Source organism: Hydra vulgaris, chromosome 06 (assembly GCF_038396675.1).
Source record: "Hydra vulgaris chromosome 06, alternate assembly HydraT2T_AEP".
In the NCBI taxonomy this organism is placed as follows: Eukaryota; Metazoa; Cnidaria; class Hydrozoa; order Anthoathecata; family Hydridae; genus Hydra; species Hydra vulgaris.
Window position 1 is genome coordinate 31,257,619 of NC_088925.1, and position 23,647 is coordinate 31,281,265.

Below are 23,647 nucleotides of genomic sequence, written 5' to 3' on the forward strand. Positions count from 1 at the left end.
GATATTGTTTGGATCATGTAAGTATGACATGTTGTATAATGATTTTTCAGGTTTAGAGAGCGTATTGGTGTAAAAGTAGTAAAAGCTTTAAAACGTAATAATGATGGCGTAACTCATGCTGCCATTGATATGCTATCAGCTCTAATGCAGGTTGCTAATAATTGATTAATTTAATAATTGACTTAAATAATTCAAATGACATCAAAATTTGATTTTGATTCATAATTTGGTTATGATGCATGAGTTTTTATTTTTGTTTCTTTATAGCCTATGCATGAAAATTATAATTTGCGTCAAGAACAGTTGAATAAATCTTCTCTTTTGTATTCGAAAGCATTTCTAGAGGATTTACTTGATTTATTTAATACACATGTCGTAAGTGAAAGTTTTATTTTTAAGTAAAATTTATTTTCAACTAAATTTTTAGACAAAATTGGTTTCAAAGCTTTTTCTGTTCATGTTGCTCGCAGTTCAAAACTGTTAAAGTAAAAATTAAAGTAAATTAGCTAAATAATAAACAATAAATAATTATATAATTATATAAGTTTTTGTCATGCACAAAAATCAATAGACATAAAAAGAGCAACTAGGGATTTTTTCCATTTTTGTAAAATGACGACACAGTTTTTAGAATCTTAACTAAAACAGTTTCAAACTTTAAATTAACTGTATTTTAGTATTCAATAAGATATGTCTAAGTAAAAATAGTAATTGAGGGTCTATAATCTATAACTCAAAAACAAAAACTGAGAAAAATTGTTGGCGTATTTGAAAAATGCTTGTTAAATTGAAGTGAGAGCAAAAAAAAAAAATCACAAGAAACAATTTGTTGTTGTTGTTGACCAGTGTTATTGATTGAATATTTTTATAATACATTTTAAATTAAATCTGAAAATACTTTTCAATTTTATAGCTTCATGATTCTGGTGCTCTGGTTATCGCTGCTTTGCTTGATTTTCTTACATTTGCTCTTTGTCCACCTTACAGGTAATTTTGAATTTGAATTGAATTTACATGACTGTAAGTTATTTTATTTTAAATTGTAGTAATCTAAAAATGTCATTATAGTCTTAAAAATAAATTCAATGCTGTAAAATACATATATTCTAAATTTTAATAATAATAACAATAATATATATATATATATATATATATATATATATATATATATATATATATATATATATATATATATATATATATATATATATATATATATATATATATATATATATATATATATATGTATATATATAAATATATATATATATATATATATATATATATATATATATATATATATATATATATATATATATATATGTGAGACTCTTCCTTATTGGAAGTTTAAACATGGATACAAATCTGGAATATATTCACCTATATAATTGTGAATCGAATCTTATAAAAATCAGTTTTTTTTCTTTTTCAATTTTCCATAAAAATATATCAAACTGAAAAAGTTTGGTAATCTTTTTTTCATATTTTTCTAGTATTCAAAATTCAACTGATAAAACGTTACTTTGAAAACCACATATATTTGTAAAAGATATATTGAAATGATTAGGTGGTGGTGATCTACCACTATGGTATCTACCACTATGAGGTGAGCTCATAGTGGTAGAAAAAAGTTGACATAATTAAAACTAATAATTAAAATTTGATTTATTTAAAAAATATTTTCTCAATTTAGTTGCTCTCTATGAAATAGATTTCAACGGTGTGAAATTAGTATATTTTTATATAGTTTAAGAAATGTTAAAAAAGTTATTTACAAAATTTTGTATATATTCTTTACTCTATGATGAAAAGTTGAGTTTCTAATAAAAAAAATTGATTTACCTACTTTGACGACTAATTGTTTTGAACACCTTTTTCCGTATATTTCCGGAATTCCAGATATTTTCCTCAACTTTTGGTTTTTCCGGGTATCTAAAATGTTTTCCATACATAAAAGTTTAGATATATATTTTTGTAATATATTTGTTTTTTAAACTTTTTTGCTCATCACTCATAAATTAAGAAAAATTTCAAAAAAAATTGGAAATAATTCAGGTAAAAGCAAAATTAGAAGGAATTTAAGGGAAAATAAATTCCGTATTTTTTTCGGAGATTTTACCCAAACAATTTTCGGATTTTTTCAATATGACCTGGATAATCTATGTTTAAAACTACGTTATTATGTTTAATTACGCGCAATTAGTTTACTTTAACTACCTAATGAGGGTGTGTCACTGTAATGTCACCGTAAGAACGATTAACATAATGAGGATGTGTCACTGTAAGAATGATTAACGTAATGAGGATGTATCACCGTAAGAATGATTAACGTAATGAGGATGCATCACCGTAAGAACGATTAACATAATGAGGATGTATCACTGTAAGAACGATTAACGTAATGAGGATCTATAACCTTGAGAACGATTAACGTAATGAAGATGTGTCACCGTAAGAACGATTAGACATTCATAATAAGTCCAGCAAACATCCCTAACAAAACACATGCACACTGGGTACTTTAAAAAACCGAAATTTCTATGGGGCTAGGATTATCAGAGTAATAACCTTTTAATAATATTAAATAGTGTAATTTTAATAATTTTAAAATATTGAAAAATTAATGTTGGAAAGTTTATAATGAAATTACTTTGATTAAAAATTAGTTTATAATCAAATTACCTTGATTTGATTTTAATAATTGTAGATTTTTTAAATCAAATCTCTTTTCTGATTCGATTAGAAATATCAAAGCTTTGCAGGGGCTTTTAATATATTATTAATTATATGCTAGTGGTCTTGACCCATAAAATACGGGTCTTGATAAATCTATTCAAAACCAATTTCTATACTTATTATCTTCAATATTTTTTATCATAATCATCAAGGTGATAAAAGTATAAAGGTTTACAATACATATATAAAAATACAACGGATATATATATATATATATATATATATATATATATATATATATATATATATATATATATATATATAAAGAGCAAAAATGACCAATATATCTGTACAAAATAATTATTTTAAAGAAAAAAATATAAAGTTTTATGTTAGAAACAAAAAACACACTTTTCTTGAGATAAAATAAAATTATTGATACACTTTTGAAACGAAAAAAATTACAATATTTTACAAAAAGCTCTCAGGACTCATACGATACGGGTTATGGTAACTATGTTCCACACCCGAATATATTTCAACTTGTTCTTAATCATGTCCATAAAATCTGTACAATCAGATAAGGGAGAGGGGGTCTGCAAATAGCATTTATGAGAAGAGGAGGAGCAGGGGGTCAATTATAAAAGTAATGAGACTAAATTAAATATAAATAAAGCGTTGGTTAGGTAGATTAAAAGCGTAGAAACTTTTAGGGAGGTGGAGGGTACAAAATGCAGAGAGAGGGGGGGGGGGTAAAATAAAAGCTTATGCACTTTATGGACAACCTCTTAACTAAATGAACATCAGAAAATTAATCAATTTAAAAATTTTTAACTTTTGGTTAACAATTTACAATATTAATTTCAATATTTTTTACATAACAAAAGTATGTTTAACATAGATGTCAGTTGCGTTGAGTTTTCTCCTAGTGTTTTTGGAAACTTAAGGTTATAATAAAACTTTCTATGAATTAATTTTTTTAAACCCTTTGATATTAGGATTTGTTTTAAAAGCAAAAAAGGACACAAAAATTGGCCACAGGTCCTAGTTATGTCAAATAAGTTAGCTCTATCTGTTTGACATTTTTTATAGAAACTTTTCTGTAAAGTACTCTTAACAAAATCTTTCAATTAATCTGTTTTTAATATTGATTTTGGCAATTAAATAATAATTATTATTATAGCTGTTGTTTGTGCTGAAAATCAATACTTATAGCAAATAGAAATCATCTGGATCGTAATCACCAAAGGTGATAAAAGTATAAATGGTTTCAATACATAAATAAAAATAAAACGAGAATATAAAATGGCCAATATATCCATACGAAATAATAAGTCCAAAGAAAAAAAATATAAATATAAATGTGAATAGCAAAAAACATTTTCTTGATAAAAAAACAAAAAATAAACTTATATAAAAAATATATTTAACATAAAAAATAATTAAAAGTACTTATAAAAGCAATTTTAATAATAATTTTATGTAGCTCTGTATTATGTAGCTTTTGTTTTATGTAGCTCTGTATTATGTAACTTTTGTTTTATGTAGCTCTGTATTATGTAACTTTTGTTTTATGTAGCTCTGTATAATGTAACTTTTGTTTTATGTAGCTCTGTATTATGTAACTTTTGTTTTATGTAGCTCTGTATTATGTAACTTTTGTTTTATGTAGCTCTGTATTATGTAACTTTTGTTTTATGTAGCTCTGTATTATGTAACTTTTGTTTTATGTAGCTCTGTATTATGTAACTTTTGTTTTATGTAGCTCTGTATTATGTAACTTTTGTTTTATGTAGCTCTGTATTATGTAACTTTTGTTTTATGTAGCTCTGTATTATTTAACTTTTGTTTTATGTAGCTCTGTATTATGTAGCTCTGTATTATGAAGCTCTTGTTTTAAGTAGCTCTTGTTCTATGTAGCTCTTGTTTTATGTAGCTCTTGTTTTATGTAGCTCTTGTTTTATGTAGCTCTTGTTTTATGTAGCTCTGTATTATGTAGCTCTTGTTTTATGTAGCTCTTTATTATGTAGCTCTTAGTAAATACTATGAAGATTAACAAAAAATTGTTTTAGTTTTTAGAAAATGATCAATGTACAGAAGATTTCTTAAATTATTCTATGTAGGAAAACTTTCAAAAATCAACTAAAGAGGAGGAATTCGACCTAAAAATGGAACAAAATTAATACTGAAAACACTTATTACACCTTAATTACATATTAATGAGCTATGGACTATATTTATTTTTTTGAAAACTCAAATATGTGACTAAATATATAATAAATATGAAACTTATTTTAGAAGATGCTGTTGTTTTTTTTCGGGAAAGTTTCAAGATTTCTGTTGCAAGTTTGGATTAAAGACTCTTTTTGAAAAAGCAACGCTAAAAAAATTATCACAAGATAAATATATATGTTTTTTATTTAAAAAATCAATCCTTGGCTTTTAGTGAATGATTATATGTAGCCAGTTTCAGTAATGAAACAACCCAATAATCATTTTTAATAATAGACATCAACTTTAAGTTAAGCTAAGTCATTTATCAACACAAAACATTACAAATATAACATCACAAAATTAACAAATAGCTTAACATACTGCAGTAAACTCTCAATAGCTCAAACCTTGAAGGGACTAAGATATTAGCTTGTTAGAGTTCCGTAAATAAACGCTTAACTGGAGTTTAAAAATTAGTTAAAGTTATCAAGAGTTATCAAGTTTATTTTAATTATCCAGAGTTTATTTTAACTAATAATAGCACACACATAGAACAACTGCATAAACATTTACAAAATATAAATCCATAAAGTCTAATATAACACAATATTAACACATAATAAAAACACACACTACCACATCATGTGACATAAAATTACTTATTAAAACTATTACAAATATAACATTTAAAATACAACATTATTTGTAATATTCATTCAATAACATACCTTAAAATGCATGCATATCAAATTTAAAAAACAAAATATCAAATGACTTGGTTCTGGAATGTGCTATATAGAACTTGGTTGTGTGAAAACCAAGACTTTTTAAGATTAACATCAATTTTATCAAATTTTATAACATTTTATATACTAACTTTTATATATATAAAAAAATTATTTTAAGTCAAACATATATATAGTTATATATTAAACAACATCTGATCAACCAGTGTAACGTAGGTAAAAGAAACAATTGTTTAAAAAAAGACTTCTGAAACTGAAAGCTAATTAACAAAACTCTAATGAGAAAATTCTTTTTTTTAAAAACTTTATTTAAAATTCACAAAAACATTAAAAACAGTCCACTTCTATGAACCTATGGTATGGACCAAGCACTCCCTGTGGGCTCCTAATTCAGTTTTCTAAATGCTAAAATAAAAAGTAACGTATAAAATTCCAAAGTTTTTTTTTTATAATAACCTATAAAAACTACAAATCACTTATTTATTTTAGCAGATGTCACTCCTGTTACTGTTGGGGCAGCACTTGATGATGTTGTTGCAACAACTGCACTGGCTATGAGAAATATTTATTAAAATGTAAATTATAAACATATAACATAACACATAACACACATAGAAACACTTCATATGTAGCAGATATTTACACATTTATGACACATAAACACTTACAAAATATACCTAAATAATCTTAACACATATAATCACATAATAAATAACACATATTACCATTTCATATGCCACATAAAAATACTTAAATATATAAATTAAGAAAGATATATAAATTAGAAACATTTACAAATACAACCTTTTTTTTGTAAATGGCATACCTTCTAATGATTGTTTATCAACTTAAAAAACAATCAAGTTCTTAAAAATAAAAGTTACAGATTAATATACTTTAAATACAATTGACAAAGAAATTGAACTGTGTTATTATTAAAATGCATGAATTAAATAAATTACCTGATTTTAAAAGTTACTATACTAATTTAATTTATTGTTACTACAGAAGTCATCAAATTATCTAATATAAAAATTTTAAATCTTATTACCAATTCACCAGATATTAACAGGTTATAAAGATTTAAGAATACCTTATCTTGTGGTCAAAATCTTATCTTGTGGTCAAAACCTTTTCTTGTGGTCAAAATCTTATCTTTTGGTCAAAAATATAGAGAGAAATATTAAAAGGTTAAGCATGCTAAATCTTCATTAAAAAACTCTATGTTAAACGCGCACAAATGAGTAATAGCATTAAACTAAGCATTAACTATATAGTTAACTAATATTAATTATATTTAGTGTTTATGTATATTATATATATATATATATATATATATATATATATATATATATATATATATATATATATATATATATATATATATATATATATATATATATATATATATATATATATATATATATATATATATATATTATGTACCATTATATATATTTAAAATAGCAATGTAATATAGGTTTACTTCTAAACCACAGTAAAAAAAATCAGTTTACTTCAAAGCACAGTTAAAAAAAATAAATAATAAATGCATAGGCTACTTACAAGGCCGTAGCCAGCTTGAGCGGGGCCGGTGAAAGAAGTCGCTCCCTGCCCCTCACCTAAAACTAACTATATCATAATTTTTACTTCATTCATTTTAAAATTTATTCATATATAAATATAAAATACATAGATTTTAATTAAAAATAACTTTATGAGCTTTTTTGTTTGCGAATTCTTCAATGACGGTGTCAAAATTATGTTCTTTAGCCAATTCACATTCAATGCAGAGTCTTGCTAGATCATTTAAACGATTTTGTCCCATTGTGGATCTGTTTTGATTTTTAATTCTTGAGAGGCAACTAAATGATCTTTCTGCCTCAGCAACGGTAACTGGAAGGCAACAGAATATGTGTAACATTATAGTTAAATTTGGAAACAACTTATCAATTTCTAATTTACGAATTTCGTTTAATAAATTCAATGGCATTAAATTTACAGCAATAAAATTAGCCGTTGGACTTTAAATGCAAAATTTCATCGACTAGATCATGATTGATATCCTTCTCATATTTTTCTTGTAAGATTTTAGCCTTTCTGTAGATATGCTGTAATAATAATAAAAAGTGATTAGATATGCTGATTTATTGATTATAATTTTTATCTTTCCTAAGTTATCCACTAAACCCGGGCCCCCCAAAGGCCCGGGCCCAGTGAATTTGTATCGTCTGTCACCCCTTGTCTACAGCCCTGCTTACTTACTTGTGTTGTTTGGTGTCATAAATATATAAATTGAATTTTTTTTTATATTTATAAGCAAATTCAAGAAAAAAAGTTAAAATAAAGTAGTAAAATCTTTTTTAGCGAAACCACTGATGGTCAACAGTTTGACATTCTTCTTGAAATGGTTTCAGGTTTAACTGAATTTTGTTTCACACAATATGTTATTGGTAAGTTTCAATAAGTTTAAAAATTATAAGAGTGTTTAATATTTTATTTTTAGGTTTGGGTAGATGTTTGTTTAGGCTGTTTCAGGTAACATTTATATTTTATTTAATTTAACAGTATTAGTAAATAAAAACAAATGTCACTAAGTTTAAATTTGTTTTTCACTTTTAGCATCCATCCATAGCTATTGTCAAAGGTGCAGGAATGGTAATGAAAGCTGTTATTGAAGAAGGTTCTGATGAAATAGCTACACGAATGCAAGATCTTGCACTTGCAGAAGGTGCACTTCCTAGGCATTTACACACTGCTATGTTTACAACAAGTACACTTGATAATAGACTTCTTACTAATAGGTAATTAATTAGTTAATATGATTTACTTTGGTATCAGTGGTTTAAATCATTAATTACTTTTTATGTAAGCATAAAATACTTTGGTATCAGTGGTTTAAATCATTAATTACATTTTTTGCTTACATAAAAAGTTATAAATTATATTTTATACTAAAATGTTAAATCTAGGCTGACATAAAAAAAATAGATAGAGAGAGAGAGAGAGAGAGAGAGAGAGAGAGAGAGAGAGAGAGAGAGAGAGAGAGAGAGAGAGAGAGAGAGAGATAGAGAGATAGAGGCCTCAGCAGGAGTAAATGAGTGCGAGAGCACAGAAAAGCTCTCTTAAAACAAACATGGCCATGTTAGCTGCTCTTCTAATCTGCTTTTTATGAGAGCATCATCATCATCAATAGCTTTAAGACGAAAGACTCAGTAATAAATCTAAATAAATGTGTTAATACAAAAGATTGTTTAAATAAACAATTTATGGATATTTGCAATCAAAAAAAATTTTGATATTATTTATCTAAAAGAGCATTAAGTTCTGATAATTTAATTTCTGCTCATACCTTGAAAATAAACTTAATAATTTAATTTCTGCTTGTACTTTGAAAATGAACTTATAAGGAAAAATTAAAATAAAAGTTAAAGTAAAAGTGTAGTAAAAGTTTTAAAGTTTTTAAAGTTTTAAAAACAAAACAACTTTAAATTCAAATAACCTTATATTAATTGAATATCTCAATGTTGCTCCATTAATGATAACTTTAGTGTCATTGCTAAAAAGATAATTATAAGTAGTCAGTACTGTTTAATATATGGCAATTTTATTCTTATTGGAATAAATAAAAAAATAATCCACAGGTCTGGCAAAGTAAAAGTTCAATTAAATAAAGCAGTCACTATTGAAGGTATGCCATTCAATTTAGTTCCACTTTTAAAGAAAGAATATTATAAATTAATTTTTCATATAGTAATATGTAACTGTGTCAATTCACCCCAATGAAGAAAATAATCATGATTTTAGTCAAAAGTCTGATTTGGATAAATTAAAATGTTCTTATAATATCTTCCTTTTTTCAATATTAAATCTATATGCAATAAATTTATAGAAATAGCTTTTTTTTTAAATAAATTTGTTGATTTGCTTATTTTTTGTAAAACTAAGCTAGATATATAGGTTATAAAACTTCTTATGACCTTGATACATTTCATTAAAATGGAGACCTTGTATATTTTAATAAAAACTTTCAAAAAGATTAAATATTATAGTTCTGTGCAAAAGCACTCAAATTTTAACCTTTGAAATTAAACTCAGAATGCATTCAACAACCTTTATTTTTACTTACTATCATATAATAATTACTTATTTGAGATTTTAATTTATAACCTCCTGAAAAAAAAAGGAATTTCTTCACCTTAATTATGTATGTACATAATTATGTAGTAATTTAGTTAAACTACTGACTTTAATTAACTATAAAACCCATTTCATCAAGAATTAAAGAAAATTTATTTTCATGATTTTTCATGACACTCACTTTAGTTTTTATCCACTCTAAGAATTTTTTATAGTTGTTACGATAATAAAGAAAGTCAAAATTATGCTTTCGTATGGATTCTACTATAAATCATTTTTAGAATTAAATAAAATGGTATTTTTTTACTAGTTGCTTCTCATAAAAAGTTTGTATTTGCAGGTAGCTGGTATGATTTCATCCTTACTATTAGAAAGATTCCAGTAGTATTCTAATACCTAATATAATATATGAATATACTTTTTCCATCACCAGCGTATTTTATACAATGATTAGGTCTATCTTCTTTAATTTATAAACAAATCTAAAATCCTCAAAATTCTAAGTTTCATCAAATTTGATATCACTAGAATTTGATTGTAAATTACAAGCTTAGTGATATCATCAAATCTGATGATATTACTAGGCTTGTAATTTACAATCAAATGTATGCATGTTTGTATGTATGTATGTATGTATGTATGTTTGTATGTATGTATGTGCAATTGTAAATTAGCACACAAAATAACGTGCGGTCAACGAAAATTGCTGTTTTAACCCACCAAAATGAATTGTTGCTGGTTTAAAAAAAGTTATAAAAAGCAAGTTTTTAATAATAACTAGTTTTAAAATGAATAAATATTCCTAACATCTAAAATATTTTAAACTGAAATATTTTGAAAAAGCCTATTTTTAAAAAGATATTTTTATTGTTTTTGGTGTCAAAGTTTTTGTTTCGAACAATGCGACACGCTTTTAATTCAATTCATTGGCGTGTGTTATTTATGATGTAAGCTATTTCTTTGTTATTTACACACTTTTGATTCACTGCACAATGAAAATTACTGGTTGCTTTTTATATCCTTGAATAAAGTTCTTGTTTTTATTTTATTTTTTGTTGTTATTAATTAAATGTTAATCTATAAATTTCAAGAAAAAGTTTCAAAAGTTTTAAAGCATAAAGTAAATTTTTATTTACAAAGTTCAGTTACTGTCATGAAACAAAATTTCAAACATTAACAAAATTTTTTTAATTGATTATTAATAAAAACAGTTGACCATCGATTTTATTAGCCTGTCAAATTGATTGCCTACCTTTGATTTTTAATTTTGTGTACTGGTAAATTATTAGTTGTAAACATTACAAATGTTTATCTTGTATGTAGTTTAATGTATTGATTTTGATTAGTTTGTTGTGTTTAAAAAATTGTAAATGATCAACAGAAAAGTTTTTAAATTAGTAGCTACAAAAGCAGTTACAACTTTGATGCGCATTAAATTATCAGGTACATTTACTTGATCATGACTTTTTAGTGGGTTCCATATATAAGCTTATACTGTCAGTTTTTAATTATTAATCTAAACAAGTGATTATTTATGTTATGCTATTTTTTTTATATTAAAAAAGAAATTTTCTATGCAATTTTTTTTTTTTAATCATTGCCTTCATTTATTCATTTTATTATTATTTTTTTGTTTTTAATTGTTGTTTTAACTTTATTTACCTTTGTGCTGATTTTTTAAACATCAACAAAAAAACAATGATAAAAAAAATTATTTATTGTTTATATACGCATTGTTAATTGAAAAATAAAAACGTTTTTAAGTATTGAATTATGTTTACTTGAAATTTCCTAATTTTTTGTTGGTTAATGTAATTTTTAAAGGGATTATCTTTTTCCGGATATTTCTGAATATTTTTCTCAACTTTTAGTTTTTCCAGATACCCAAAATGTTTTCCATAAATACAAATTTAGTTATATATTTTTGGAATATATTTGTTTTTTAAGCTTTTTCACTCATATAAAAAAAAAAGAATAGTTTAAAAAAATTGGAAACAACTCAGCTAAAAGCAAAATTAAGAGGAATATAAGAGAAAATATATTCCGGATTTTTTCCGGATATTTTACCCCAATAATTCTCTAGATTTATAAAATATGACCTGGATGATCTATGTTTATTAAAATATTTGAAAATTATTAGCTATAGAAAATTATTTTTTTAGACAACTTAGTCGCCACCTAGTTGGTTTGTGGGTAACAGGACATCCCACAACTATGGCTCTACTCAAGAGATGTCTGGTAAACTATTCATTTTGTTTATAGCATGGAAATTATGCGAATAGCTGAGAATTTTCATTTTTTTATACTGATAGGAAATTTTTAACTTTTTTTCAATAAAAATATTATTTGTTTTTAAAATCTCTATTCGAAATGATTTACTTTGCAGAAAAAAAACTTCTTTTCAAATATATTGAAAAAGAAAGAAATAGATGTTTGACCTTTTTTTTTCCATGATTATATTTATGCATCTTTATGCATATTTATGCTTCTTTACGCATATTTATAAAAAGTTTAAGTTTGTAGACATTCTATTGGTATAGTGATTTTTATTCAGCAAAAATATTCACAGAACAATAAAAGGCAAATTCCCTGTTAATCATATTTTAGTAATCTAAATGTTGTTTTTAGATTTTATTTTCTATTAAGTGTTAAGCAGTGAAATGGTATAACTGTAACTGTAAATTGTTTACATTGTTAATTTTTTTTTAAACAGTATGGAAAAGAAAGAATTTAAATTAAAATAATGCTATAGTTAATTACTTATTAACAATCAGAAACATTTTGTAATATATTCAAAAGTTTAAATTTTTTTTAGCCTGTAGGGCTGCTCAATTTTCTTGAATCAAAAGAAGAAGTTCCTGAAGTAGATATAGATAGATTGCATGTTCGTGACAATCTTAAGTTAGCTGAAGAGGCTGGAGTTAATAAACTAAGACGAAATCAGCAAATCAAACAACTTGAAAAATTTCTCACCCATTGGAAGTCAAAAGTAGAAGATAAAGTTGGAGTTAAAAAAGAGGTTTTTATTTTTATTTGTAAAAGTATAATATAAATAATTCAATATTAAGTTAAAATTCACGTGGCTTTAAATTTGTATTTTTAAATTCTTGCAGATGTATTTGTATACTTATGCCAATAATAATTATAATTTATTTACTTTAAATTTATCACAATATGTTTTGTCTTTTTAAATTCATGTTGATACTTTTTATCTTAAAAAGAATAAATTAATTCTACTGATTGTTAGTGTAACTTTATAATCTTATCAAAATTTTAGCAAAAAATTGAAAACAAGCCAGTTGTTTTGAGAAAGCGAAGACAGCGTATTAGAAGTGAAGCTAACTGGGACCTCTTTTACTATAAGTAATTTTTTTTAAATCAATGATTAAATTGAAAAAATTAAATTAAAAAATAAATTATTACTTTATTTTCATAGTTGTTACTTAAAAATGTTGCTGCTGGTAACACACTAAATAATCACACATTGCATGTGTGATTGGTAAGTTAACAACCAATCGGAAATCAACTTCTATGCTTTATATACATTAAGATAAGTAATTCAATCATTATTACCTTAGGGCATGGCTATAACATATTATTGTAACACAACAATTATAGAGCAGCTTCAGCATCACTGCTAAACATGCACAGTTACAACTTTTAATGGAGCAAGTCTGAATGAACTATTATTAAAATAATAAAATCGACCTAACTGTTCATGATATCATTCAGCACATCAAATCCTGTGCACATAGGCTTTTAAATGTCTTTAGGGTTAAAAAAAAGTTCATGAGCTTTTTTTTAACCCTAAAACTTTTGCACCAGAGTTAAAGGCATATATGTGGAAGCGTTTTTCACAAATTTTCACAATTATTCTAGGGAGTCTAAAAAAGTTTAACCATCTTACTATTTTTAGCAAAACCTTGAAACAACCATAATTAGAATCTATATTTTTCATAAAATAAGCATAAATCCTGTTCATATTATCTCATTTTTCACAAATTTGTAAATTATTCTAGATGTTTAAAACAAAATAAAAATAAACAAAAAAATTACATTAAATCCGAGAGATTCTTTGATTCACAAACAAGTGCATTCTTAAAAATATGTTCTCCAAAAAAATTTATTGTTTTTATTCTTTACTTCTTCTTCTGATTCTTTGTTATATGTCTTGACCAATATGTAATTACACAGTCTTTGAATTTTGTATGATGTATTCTAGATGGTTAATATTTCTTGTGTAAGCAACAGATTCTTGCCTAAAGAAATCGGAACGAATGGGTTCTTATGCTTGTTCACTTTAAATGCTAAGTCCTTTTGAAAAATTCTTCTGAGCATTTGAAGATTATTTTCCTGGTTAATGTCGTGCTTTTTGGTCTGATTTTTAAAAAAATTGGGCAATGTGCTAGAGAACAAAAAACACTTTTGGAGAGATTGAAATTCCAAGATTTTTGAATGCAATTTGTATGTGGGATCAAGACCAAAGCATTATTTTACAATTTCATTAAAAACCCTGAAAGCAGCAATTATTTTTGTTTGTTGTAATTTTATCTTAGTACTTCTTAATAATGATTCAAGGAAGTCAATTTTAGTCACAAGTTTTCGACATTTATTACTGTTGAATTCCCCTCCATGCATTGGAGGCCTCTTGATACCCTATTTATTTAACCTGTCAGTCAAAAACTTAAAAGAAACAAGGTTAATTCAAGATAGTGTTTAAGTGATCAAAAAGGTGGTTGGTAATTCCAAGAATGATGTGCAGTCCCATGACAGAAAGGAAATCAAGAGCAATTGTGTCATCTGAAATATCAATCAAAGGAAGGTTCATGCAACTTTTGAGCTGCTGAGAGCTTTGTTTTTTATATATGGTAGTTTTGCACATTTGATCTAATTATCCTAAGTGTTCATAACTGTCTATTCAAAGCTTTCTAAAGTCATTCTTTGAAGTTTCACATCAGGGTCATGGATATGTGAATGCAACAGAGTCTAATCCAAGCTTTGATAAAAAGCAACAGAGTCTAATCCAATTTCATAGCCAGTTTTATGTCTGCTGTGAAAGCAAGTTTTTCAAGAGCAGACATATCTAAAATATTTTTTATGTTTTCATATGATTCATTTACAAATTGAACAATAGCCATAATTTTGAGTTTCTTTACACCAGAATCTTGAAAAGATTGAGAACAAGCTCAATTAGAATAGCAAAGTCTTTGTTTTTATTGGTTACTTTTGCAGTTATGTTCATGCAGAAATTTAGAAAACCTCCACCTTATCAGTTCCTATTTTGATTTTGAGAAATAGCTTGTTTTGGCATTTTGAAAATTAAATTTGCCTAATAAATTTATCTTGCTTTATTCGAGAGCAAAAAACAGTATAAATGAATTAAAATGTTTTGATTGTATTTTGATTGACGTTGTGATTGATGTTGTGATTTTGGTAGAAAAAATAAGTTTCTAAAATAATGTTTTATATTAAAATATTAATATAAGAATAGTTAAAATATCAATATATAAAATATAAATATAAATTATAAAATATAAATTATAAAAACACATCCACATAAAAACTCTTGTACAAAAGTTTTCTCTTGAACTTTTTTTTTAACCCTAAAAATATTTATAAGTCTATGTGTGTAAAATACCAATCCAAAAACCCACAACATGATACCCTGTTTAGTTGTGAATGATATATAGATTTCAAGTTTTTAAATTCCTACTCAACTGCCTTCTAGCATTTAAAACTTGCCAGTCTTGCCATGGACTTTTACTTCTGTTATACTGTAACACTTTAAAACCATGGCTTTCTCAAAAAGTTATTTGGGATTGCTTTAAATTTTGCAAGAACACAAGTCACACCTTGCAAAGAACACAAGGATCAGACTGTTAAATTGTAGTGACATGTTATGTTCTCAGATGAAGTGCAATTAAGCAGTTTGTAGCACAAATTCAATGTTTACCGGTTATTAAACTTGCACTTAGATCCCTGATACATTTTACTTTCTAATAAACAATTATGATTTGTCATGCAACTTTTGTCAATAATTTTGGTGGTTTTTACTTTTTACAACAAGGTGAGATTTTACAAATTATTTGGAAATTTTGAAGAACAATTTGTCAAATTGGTTTCAGATAAAATATTTCTTATTTCATGAAGGGCGAATAAAATTGCGCATCTTCTAGAAAATGCAAATAATGTTCTGGCCCCATAGTCAGACAATTCACTTAATTTTAACTAATCAAAAACTGTTAAGTAAAATTGAAAGCAAATGTTTTTAAACAAAACATAACCTCATAAGCAGATCTGAGGAAAGCTGTAATGAAAGCATGATGTCATAAAATAGAGACTGAATATTGAGAGTCTCTTGTTGCTTCGCAAAGAATAGACGCTGTTGTAAAAGTTTGAGGAACCCTGACAAAGTATTAAAACATCAGACTTGGCCAGGAAGGCATGGGATTTCACAGCATATTATGACCATACAAAAACTATTTGATTTTAAAAACTTGACCACGGATGTTGATGTGTTTTGAAAATTTGTATACATTTTAACTTAACTATAAAGAAACATTATCTTAACTTAGCTATGAAGAAACTGAAAAAAAAAAAAAAATTAAAATAAATATAAAAAAATAAAATTAAAATAACTAAAACTAAAACAAAAAAAACTTAAAATAATAAACTATAATGATAAGATTATTTAAATTTCGTTTGGAATAAAAAACTTTAAATTATTTATCTTTCCTAATGTTTTTATAATATTATGTGAAACCCTTTTAAATAAAGTAATAACGATAAAAGTAGCAACTATGTTTAATAATCACATTTAAAAGTTAAAAAAAAGGTTCTTAACAGTTCTTCGCAGTAATGTAAAGAAAAGAAAAAATAATTAAATCATTTCTTAAAAAAGTTGATTTTGTTTTTTTTATTTAAAGACATTTATAATAACAAAATAAATACTTATATAAATGTAAGGAAATATTTATTTTCATTTATACTTTCATAAAAAATCATTAGCAGTGATTTGTTACTTTATTTAAATGCGTTTTAATAATATAAAAACATAAGTAAAGATCTAAGTTATTTAATTCAAGCGTCTTTTAAAAAAGTTCATCTTTTTTTTCTTCTCATCAAAATCTTTCTTCTTTTCAGTTGAATTAACTTTAATGACTCTTATATAAAGTTTATTAAAGAGGCCGTTTAAAGTTGTTGCTTATAAAATTTAAATTTACATTTATTATAAAAAAATATAATTGAATAATATAAATACAAATTTATAAAATTTTCATTATTACTTTTAATTTCAATCTTTAATTAAAAACTTTATTTAAAACCGTTTTGCTATTATAATAAAAATGTTAGTAAAGATAAACGTGTCAAAGTTATTAGTGTGTATAGACATAATGTGTATTTATTTGTTGACATTTTAGATTTAAGGCAGCAACTTCTTTCTCATTATTCTTGGTTTTTCTTCTTTTAAAAAAATAATTTTCAGATATAACAATGAAAGTATTTTTTTTTTTTGCATTTAAAATGAAAATTTTTTTTCAGATTTAATATTGATCATTGTACACCATTACTTATTTGGAATTCTAAGGTAATTTTGTTATTTTTTATTTTCTACTTTCATATTATATAACCATTTAATATATTATAAAATAATTTTATTCTGTCTGTTTTTCAAGACAAGAGATGAACTCAGAGATACACTAGAAGCTGAAATGAGAATTTTTTCAATGGATAAGGTTTGGATACATAATTATTTTAAAAATCATAAAGTTATATTTGACCTTTAAATTATTTTTATTTTTATTTTCAGTATTTTCAAGATGATGAGATAAATTTTTTTTTTAATGGTTTAAAAGTTGCTGTAGTTTAAAGATTCCCTCTGAATATTTTTTTAAGATTCCCTCTAAATATTTCTTAAGATTTCCTCTGAATATTTTCTGATAATTCTATCTGAGTATTTATAATAATTTGCAAAGTTTGATGTTGCTGTTTTATTTTACAAAATTTTAAGTTATTGAGACTAATTCCCTCTTGAGGTTACCAGTCACCATAACAAAACAAGATTCATCTGATTATAGTTCATGCATTTAGTTTTTCGATCTTGATTAGTAGATTTTATATGACATGCGACATGTTTTTAATGTTTTTCAAAATAAGGCTTTCCATTGCTGATTTGCATGTTTTATGTTTTTATTGGAAAGTTTTTTTTTATTCTATTTCTTATTTTGCTTCAAAGTTTTTTATTAGGTTTGTAGATTAAAGTTTTATCTAGTCCTTTTGTCTCTTGCAATTAAGTTAAATTACATTTCATTACCAAACCTCTATGTTCAGACTATAAGCTGTACCAATGGGTGGTTTAGTTTAATAAACATATATAGTTTTTCAGTGTTTTTTTTTTTGTGGAAGATTTATTGATATTAAGTTATTATTACTTAAAATTTAAAAGGACCCTATGTTTTGAGAATGACATAATTTATCATTGTTTAAGATTTAATGTTTTGATAATGACATAATGTATCATATTTTAAGATGTAATGTTTTGATAATGACATAATGTATCATATTTTAAAATTTAATGTTTTGATAGTGATAATTTAATTTAATTTGATAACTTAATGTTTTGATATTTTATTATACTTTAGGATTTAATCAACCAACGATTGATTTCATGGAACCATTCTGAATTTGAAGTGCAATATACATGTTTGTCTGAAGAAATCAAAATAGGAGATTATTATCTACGTGTTTTACTTGAAGAAGATGAGTCAAAAGAAACTTCTCCAATTTTGGAGCCTCTTGAATTTTTTAATGATCTTTATCATCGGTTTCTTATAACTACTAAACTTGATATGAAAGCAATGTGTATACAGGTATTTGCTACAGTTTTTCAAGACAATAAGTTATATGCAGTGATAACAATTAAAAAGAGACACTTATTTAATAAATTATATACAGTGACAACAATAAACAAAACACATTTACCTAATAAATTATATACAGTAACAACAATTAATAAAATACATTTACTTAGCAAATTAATTTAATTAAGTTAATTTACAGTCACAATAATAGTCAAAACACCTTTACTTAATAAATTATATATACATTATATAATTGTATAAAATATTATATTTTTAATGACAACCATTTAACCAGTTGGTTTATTTTAGAGTATTATTTTGATAGCCTTACATTAATGTTTAAATAAAGTTTGTCTTTCAACTTCTACAAATTCCAGTTGGATAAGAGTTTATGTTTAAACTGAATCTGAAGGGTCATCAAAGTCTTTGATCAGTTGAATCAAAGAACTATTCCTCTCCAGATTCAACTCCTCATTCTGATTAATATTTTGCTTTTTGCAGCCTCATTTTGAAACAAAATGTTTTTATTTAGTATTTTCTGTATAAGGTTATTTTAATTTTATAAATTAATATAACGTTTTGTCTAATTTAAACAAATCATTAGACAATTGGCATTATTTATTGAGATTTTTTTTGTCTAAATTTTGACGCATTTTGTGCCAATCATTTGCAATAGACTCTAAATTTAAAAAAATATATAAGTTAAGGGAAATTTGCAGGCTATAATATAGTTGATGTATGTACTAAAGCCCCTGAAAGCAGCTTTTTCAGTGTTATGTCACAGTGCTTATCTAAACACGCATTTATAGTTGTATATATACACATTAAATTTTTATAGGCTATGGCAAAGGTGTATGGCAAATGTTTTGAAGATATTGGATCTTTTCATGATACTGTGTACATTGTTGGAATGTTAGAGCGATCAACAGACAAACTTGAGCGCGATCGTCTCTTACTTTTTATTAAAGAACTTTTAAAAAATAAATCGAATGTAAAACAGTTTTTGGATGCTGGTGGAATTCGTATTTTAGTTGAACTTGTTGTATTAGCTCATTTACATGTTTCACGAGCTACAGTGCCATTACAAGTAAGTAAATTATTTACATGTTTCACGAGCTACAGTGCCATTACAAGTAAGTAAATTATTTACATGTTTCACGAGCTACAGTGCCATTACAAGTAAGTAAATTATTTACATGTTTCACGAGCTACAGTGCCATTACAAGTAAATAGCTCATTTACATGTTTCACAAGCTATAGTGCCATTACAAGTAAGTAACTTATTTGCATATTTCATGAGCTACAGTGCCATTGCAAGTAACTTATATTAATTTATAGTTGTTTAATATATTCTATAATTTTTACTTTTATGTTTTTATAATTTCTTTGGTCTTTAGACCACTATGATTGAAGCTTCTGTAGATATGTTAAAATCTTATGCTGAAAAAGAATGGTATTTTGGGAACACTGAGAAGGAAAGGCGTGGTCCATTTAGTTTTCCTGAGGTAATTCAGTTAGGATAGTGTCTCAATTTTATTATTTCAAACAAAACATATTATTTTATCATTTTATAATCATAATATGTTTGATATATTCAAATTGTTAGATGAAAGATCTATGGGCAGAAGGTGTATTAAAACCAACAACAAGGTGCTGGGCACAAGGAATGGATGGATGGCGTCCATTGAATTTTATTCCACAATTAAAGTGGTGTATTTCTGCTACGGGGACAGCTATAATGAATGAATCCGATCTGGCAATTAATTGTTTAAACATGCTGATTACAATTTGCAAACTTTTTCCAAACAAGTCTCAGATTTTTTTCTTTTTTAAATCTTATTAATAATATTTTTAATATAAAAAGATTGACAATTGATTAATTTTAGGGATGTTGATGGTGCTATTGTTCGTCCGTTACCTCGAGCAAAAAGAATGTTATCAGAAGCTTCTTGTCTTCCACATATTGTTCAGGTAGTCTCCGCTTATTCATTTTTTATCATTGATCACTCATTTATCACTCATTTATTATATGTTATTTTAAATTTCATTTCTTGCTGCTTACTCAAATAAAAAAATAGTTATAAAATATATAATTTTAGCTTTTACTGACATTTGATCCTGTTATTGTTGAAAAAGTTGCAGTACTTATAACTGATATTATGGTGGTAAGAATCATTTAATGTTCAAAACCAAAATTGCCAGGTGATAAAACTATTAAATTTTTCTTGTTAATCTAGGATAATCCTGTGATGCCACGCCTCTATTTGACAGGAATTTTTTTCTTTATTATGATGTACACAGGTTCAAATGTAATACCAATCGGCAAGTATGTGGATTGATCTAAGAAATTACCTTTAATCTAGGAGTGAACTTTTCTAATAGTAATTTTAATGTTTCAGATTTCTTGCTGAAGCCCACTTGAAGCAAGCTTTTAAATCAGAAGAGGTTTTAATTTTTCTTTTAATAAAAGTTTTGTTTTTTTATCATTAATTAATAAAAGTTTTAATAATTATTTAGAACTTACCAAAAGAGATGCTTCAGCGGAGTATTCTTGGTCCTATTCTCCCAGAAGCTATGATCTGGTTTCTTGAAAACTATGGTATTTCCTCATTACTTTTATTGAATTTTTTAAAGTAAAAAGTTGTTTTAAAAGAGTTTATATAGTTTTATATAAACTCTTTTAAAAATCCTCATATAGCTTTATTAATGTTTTTTAAATTATCAAAGAATTATTTAGCACTATTTTAATAACTTAAGTTAAATTTTAGGAGCTGAAAAATTTGCTGAAACATTTTTGGGTGAGTTTGAAACACCGGAAGCGATATGGAACAGTGAAATGCGAAGAATGGCTATTGAGAAAATTGCATCTCATATTGCTGACTTTTCGCCAAGGTTACAAAGTAATGTTAGAGCTTTATACCAGGTGAGGTTTATGCATTTAATTATGTAATTGTATATTTAAACAATTAAAAATTTTGGAATAATAATTTATAAATAATCAGGTCATAAAGGTTCATCATTTGTCACCACAGGAGATACAAGTTTTTTCAAAAATATTTTCAGTCATAACCCTAATGCTCACTGTACCTTCTCTAAATAAGTCAGTTGATAAAGCAAAAATAAAAGAAATAAAGTAAAATAAAAAAAACAGATTTAAATAAGTAAAAAACAATGTTCACAAAAACAATGTATATATATATATATATATATATATATATATATATATATATATATATATATATATATATATATATGTATATGTATATATATATATATATATACAGTAGCGTCCAAAAGTAATTGGACAAACGCCTTTTTGGTCATTTTTTTACATAGAGTTAACATTTTTAAATGAAATTTTGCATAAGCATGTCAAATTATACTACAATTATGAAAAAGAAAACAAAAATCTAAATTTGGGAGTAATTACTCAAAATTTAAATAAAAGAATGGAAATGATTGGCTCCAAAGTAATTGGACAAACTAAATATGTTATTAAAAAAAAAAACTTTCTCAACAAAGGATAAATTTTCAGCATTTTTTATGAAGATTTCTATTGAATAATATATATAATGTTACATAGTGTTAAATTCCGTTACATAATGTATAACAGGTGATACGGAAGTTATCGGACAAAATGAAAGCGTCAATAACTTATTTATAAATAAAAAAACAAACTACTATTATATTTTTTTAAAATAAAGCATTTATCTTTTAATAAAAATATATTATTTTTTATATGAAAAAACACCACCATCTGCAATTGATCTCAATTTTGCTCTGACGCCTTTCATATGCAACTGTAAAAAGTTTAAATCAATTTCTTGTAATTTTAGTTTAATGCGATCAATCAAAACTTGCTCTGTTGAAGCTTGCCAATCTCTCTCGTAAACCTTCTGTGCCAAATGTCCCCAAAAATTTTCAATTGGTCGTGCTTGAGGCACATTTGGGGGATTGGATTCTTTATCAACCTAATAGATATATTGGTCCATCCAATTTAGAGAATCTTTAGAATAATGAGAACTTGCTAAATCTGGCCAAAATAAATAGTTAAAGTCTCCATGATACTTGTGAATAAATGGAAGAAGTCGTTTTTCTAAACATTCATTAATATAGATTGATGAATTGATCACTACAGCCTTGGAAGTGCGAAACAATGGCTCGGACATACCACGATCAGATATGGCTATCCACATTAATAATTTTTTTGGAAATTTCTCTTTTCCTATAAAACGAACACTTTCTGGGCATGTCTTTTTGTTGTTTGTGTAGTATCCAGAATTTCCAGGCATGTTGTCCCCTGCAAAACAAAAGTATTTTTCGTCATCGATGACTAGAAGCGATTTTGTGTTATAGAGTTGGTTAACTAGTTTCCTGCTTCTTTTCTTTGCCTTTATTTGTTGTTCTATAGTGTATTTTGGAGTCTTTTCGCGTTTTCTATATTTAATATTCATTTTTTTTAACTGACGACCAATTGTCGATTGATTTACACCGAATTTAGTACCTATTTTTCTCTGACTGACCCCTTTTCGATTGTTGACAAGTCTCGTTAATTCGGCTTTCTTTTCTCTAGTCCAGGATGTCGGACGACCAGGGTGCTTTCTATCAGAAAATGATTGAACAGTTTCAAGTCTTTTTAGGTTATCATATATTGTACTTCGAGCAAATCCTTCCTTTTCAAAATGGTTTACGTTTTTGTTTTTTTTTGTATTAGGTTTATTTACAAAAAACATTTTTAGTCGCTTTCGAAAAGATTCTAGTTCAGCTGCATTAAACTTTATTTTAAATAATTGTGTTTCAAATGATAAGGTTTATATTTTATAGAACGTTTATGCCTACGCATAAAACCACAAAAACTATTTATTATGCTCAAATAATGAAATTAGGATTTGTCTGATAACTTCCGCATCACCCGTTATAATCTGTGCATAATCCTAGTACTTTGTTGGAAAACCTTCTGCTGCAACGACAGCATTACCTCTACGTGGCATTGAATCAACCAAATTAATT

At 25.6% G+C, this 23,647-nt stretch overlaps 1 protein-coding gene across 1 annotated transcript in view; it reads left to right on the forward strand.

Moving 5' to 3' along the window:
• The window catches only part of LOC100209070 (dnaJ homolog subfamily C member 13), a 105,905-nt gene that overhangs the window by 42,496 nt on the left and 39,762 nt on the right, over positions 1-23,647 (forward strand). Inside the window, exons 15-35 of the mRNA XM_065799855.1 lie at positions 51-150; positions 268-375; positions 914-987; positions 8,004-8,053; positions 8,143-8,174; positions 8,259-8,440; positions 11,939-12,014; positions 12,592-12,795; positions 13,054-13,139; positions 17,319-17,364; positions 17,453-17,512; positions 18,419-18,646; positions 19,476-19,724; positions 20,035-20,142; positions 20,244-20,446; positions 20,524-20,608; positions 20,737-20,802; positions 20,875-20,963; positions 21,037-21,082; positions 21,155-21,236; positions 21,406-21,560. Of these exons, the coding sequence (XP_065655927.1) occupies positions 51-150; positions 268-375; positions 914-987; positions 8,004-8,053; positions 8,143-8,174; positions 8,259-8,440; positions 11,939-12,014; positions 12,592-12,795; positions 13,054-13,139; positions 17,319-17,364; positions 17,453-17,512; positions 18,419-18,646; positions 19,476-19,724; positions 20,035-20,142; positions 20,244-20,446; positions 20,524-20,608; positions 20,737-20,802; positions 20,875-20,963; positions 21,037-21,082; positions 21,155-21,236; positions 21,406-21,560 (2,329 nt within the window). The remainder of the gene's footprint in view (positions 1-50; positions 151-267; positions 376-913; positions 988-8,003; positions 8,054-8,142; positions 8,175-8,258; positions 8,441-11,938; positions 12,015-12,591; positions 12,796-13,053; positions 13,140-17,318; positions 17,365-17,452; positions 17,513-18,418; positions 18,647-19,475; positions 19,725-20,034; positions 20,143-20,243; positions 20,447-20,523; positions 20,609-20,736; positions 20,803-20,874; positions 20,964-21,036; positions 21,083-21,154; positions 21,237-21,405; positions 21,561-23,647) is intronic.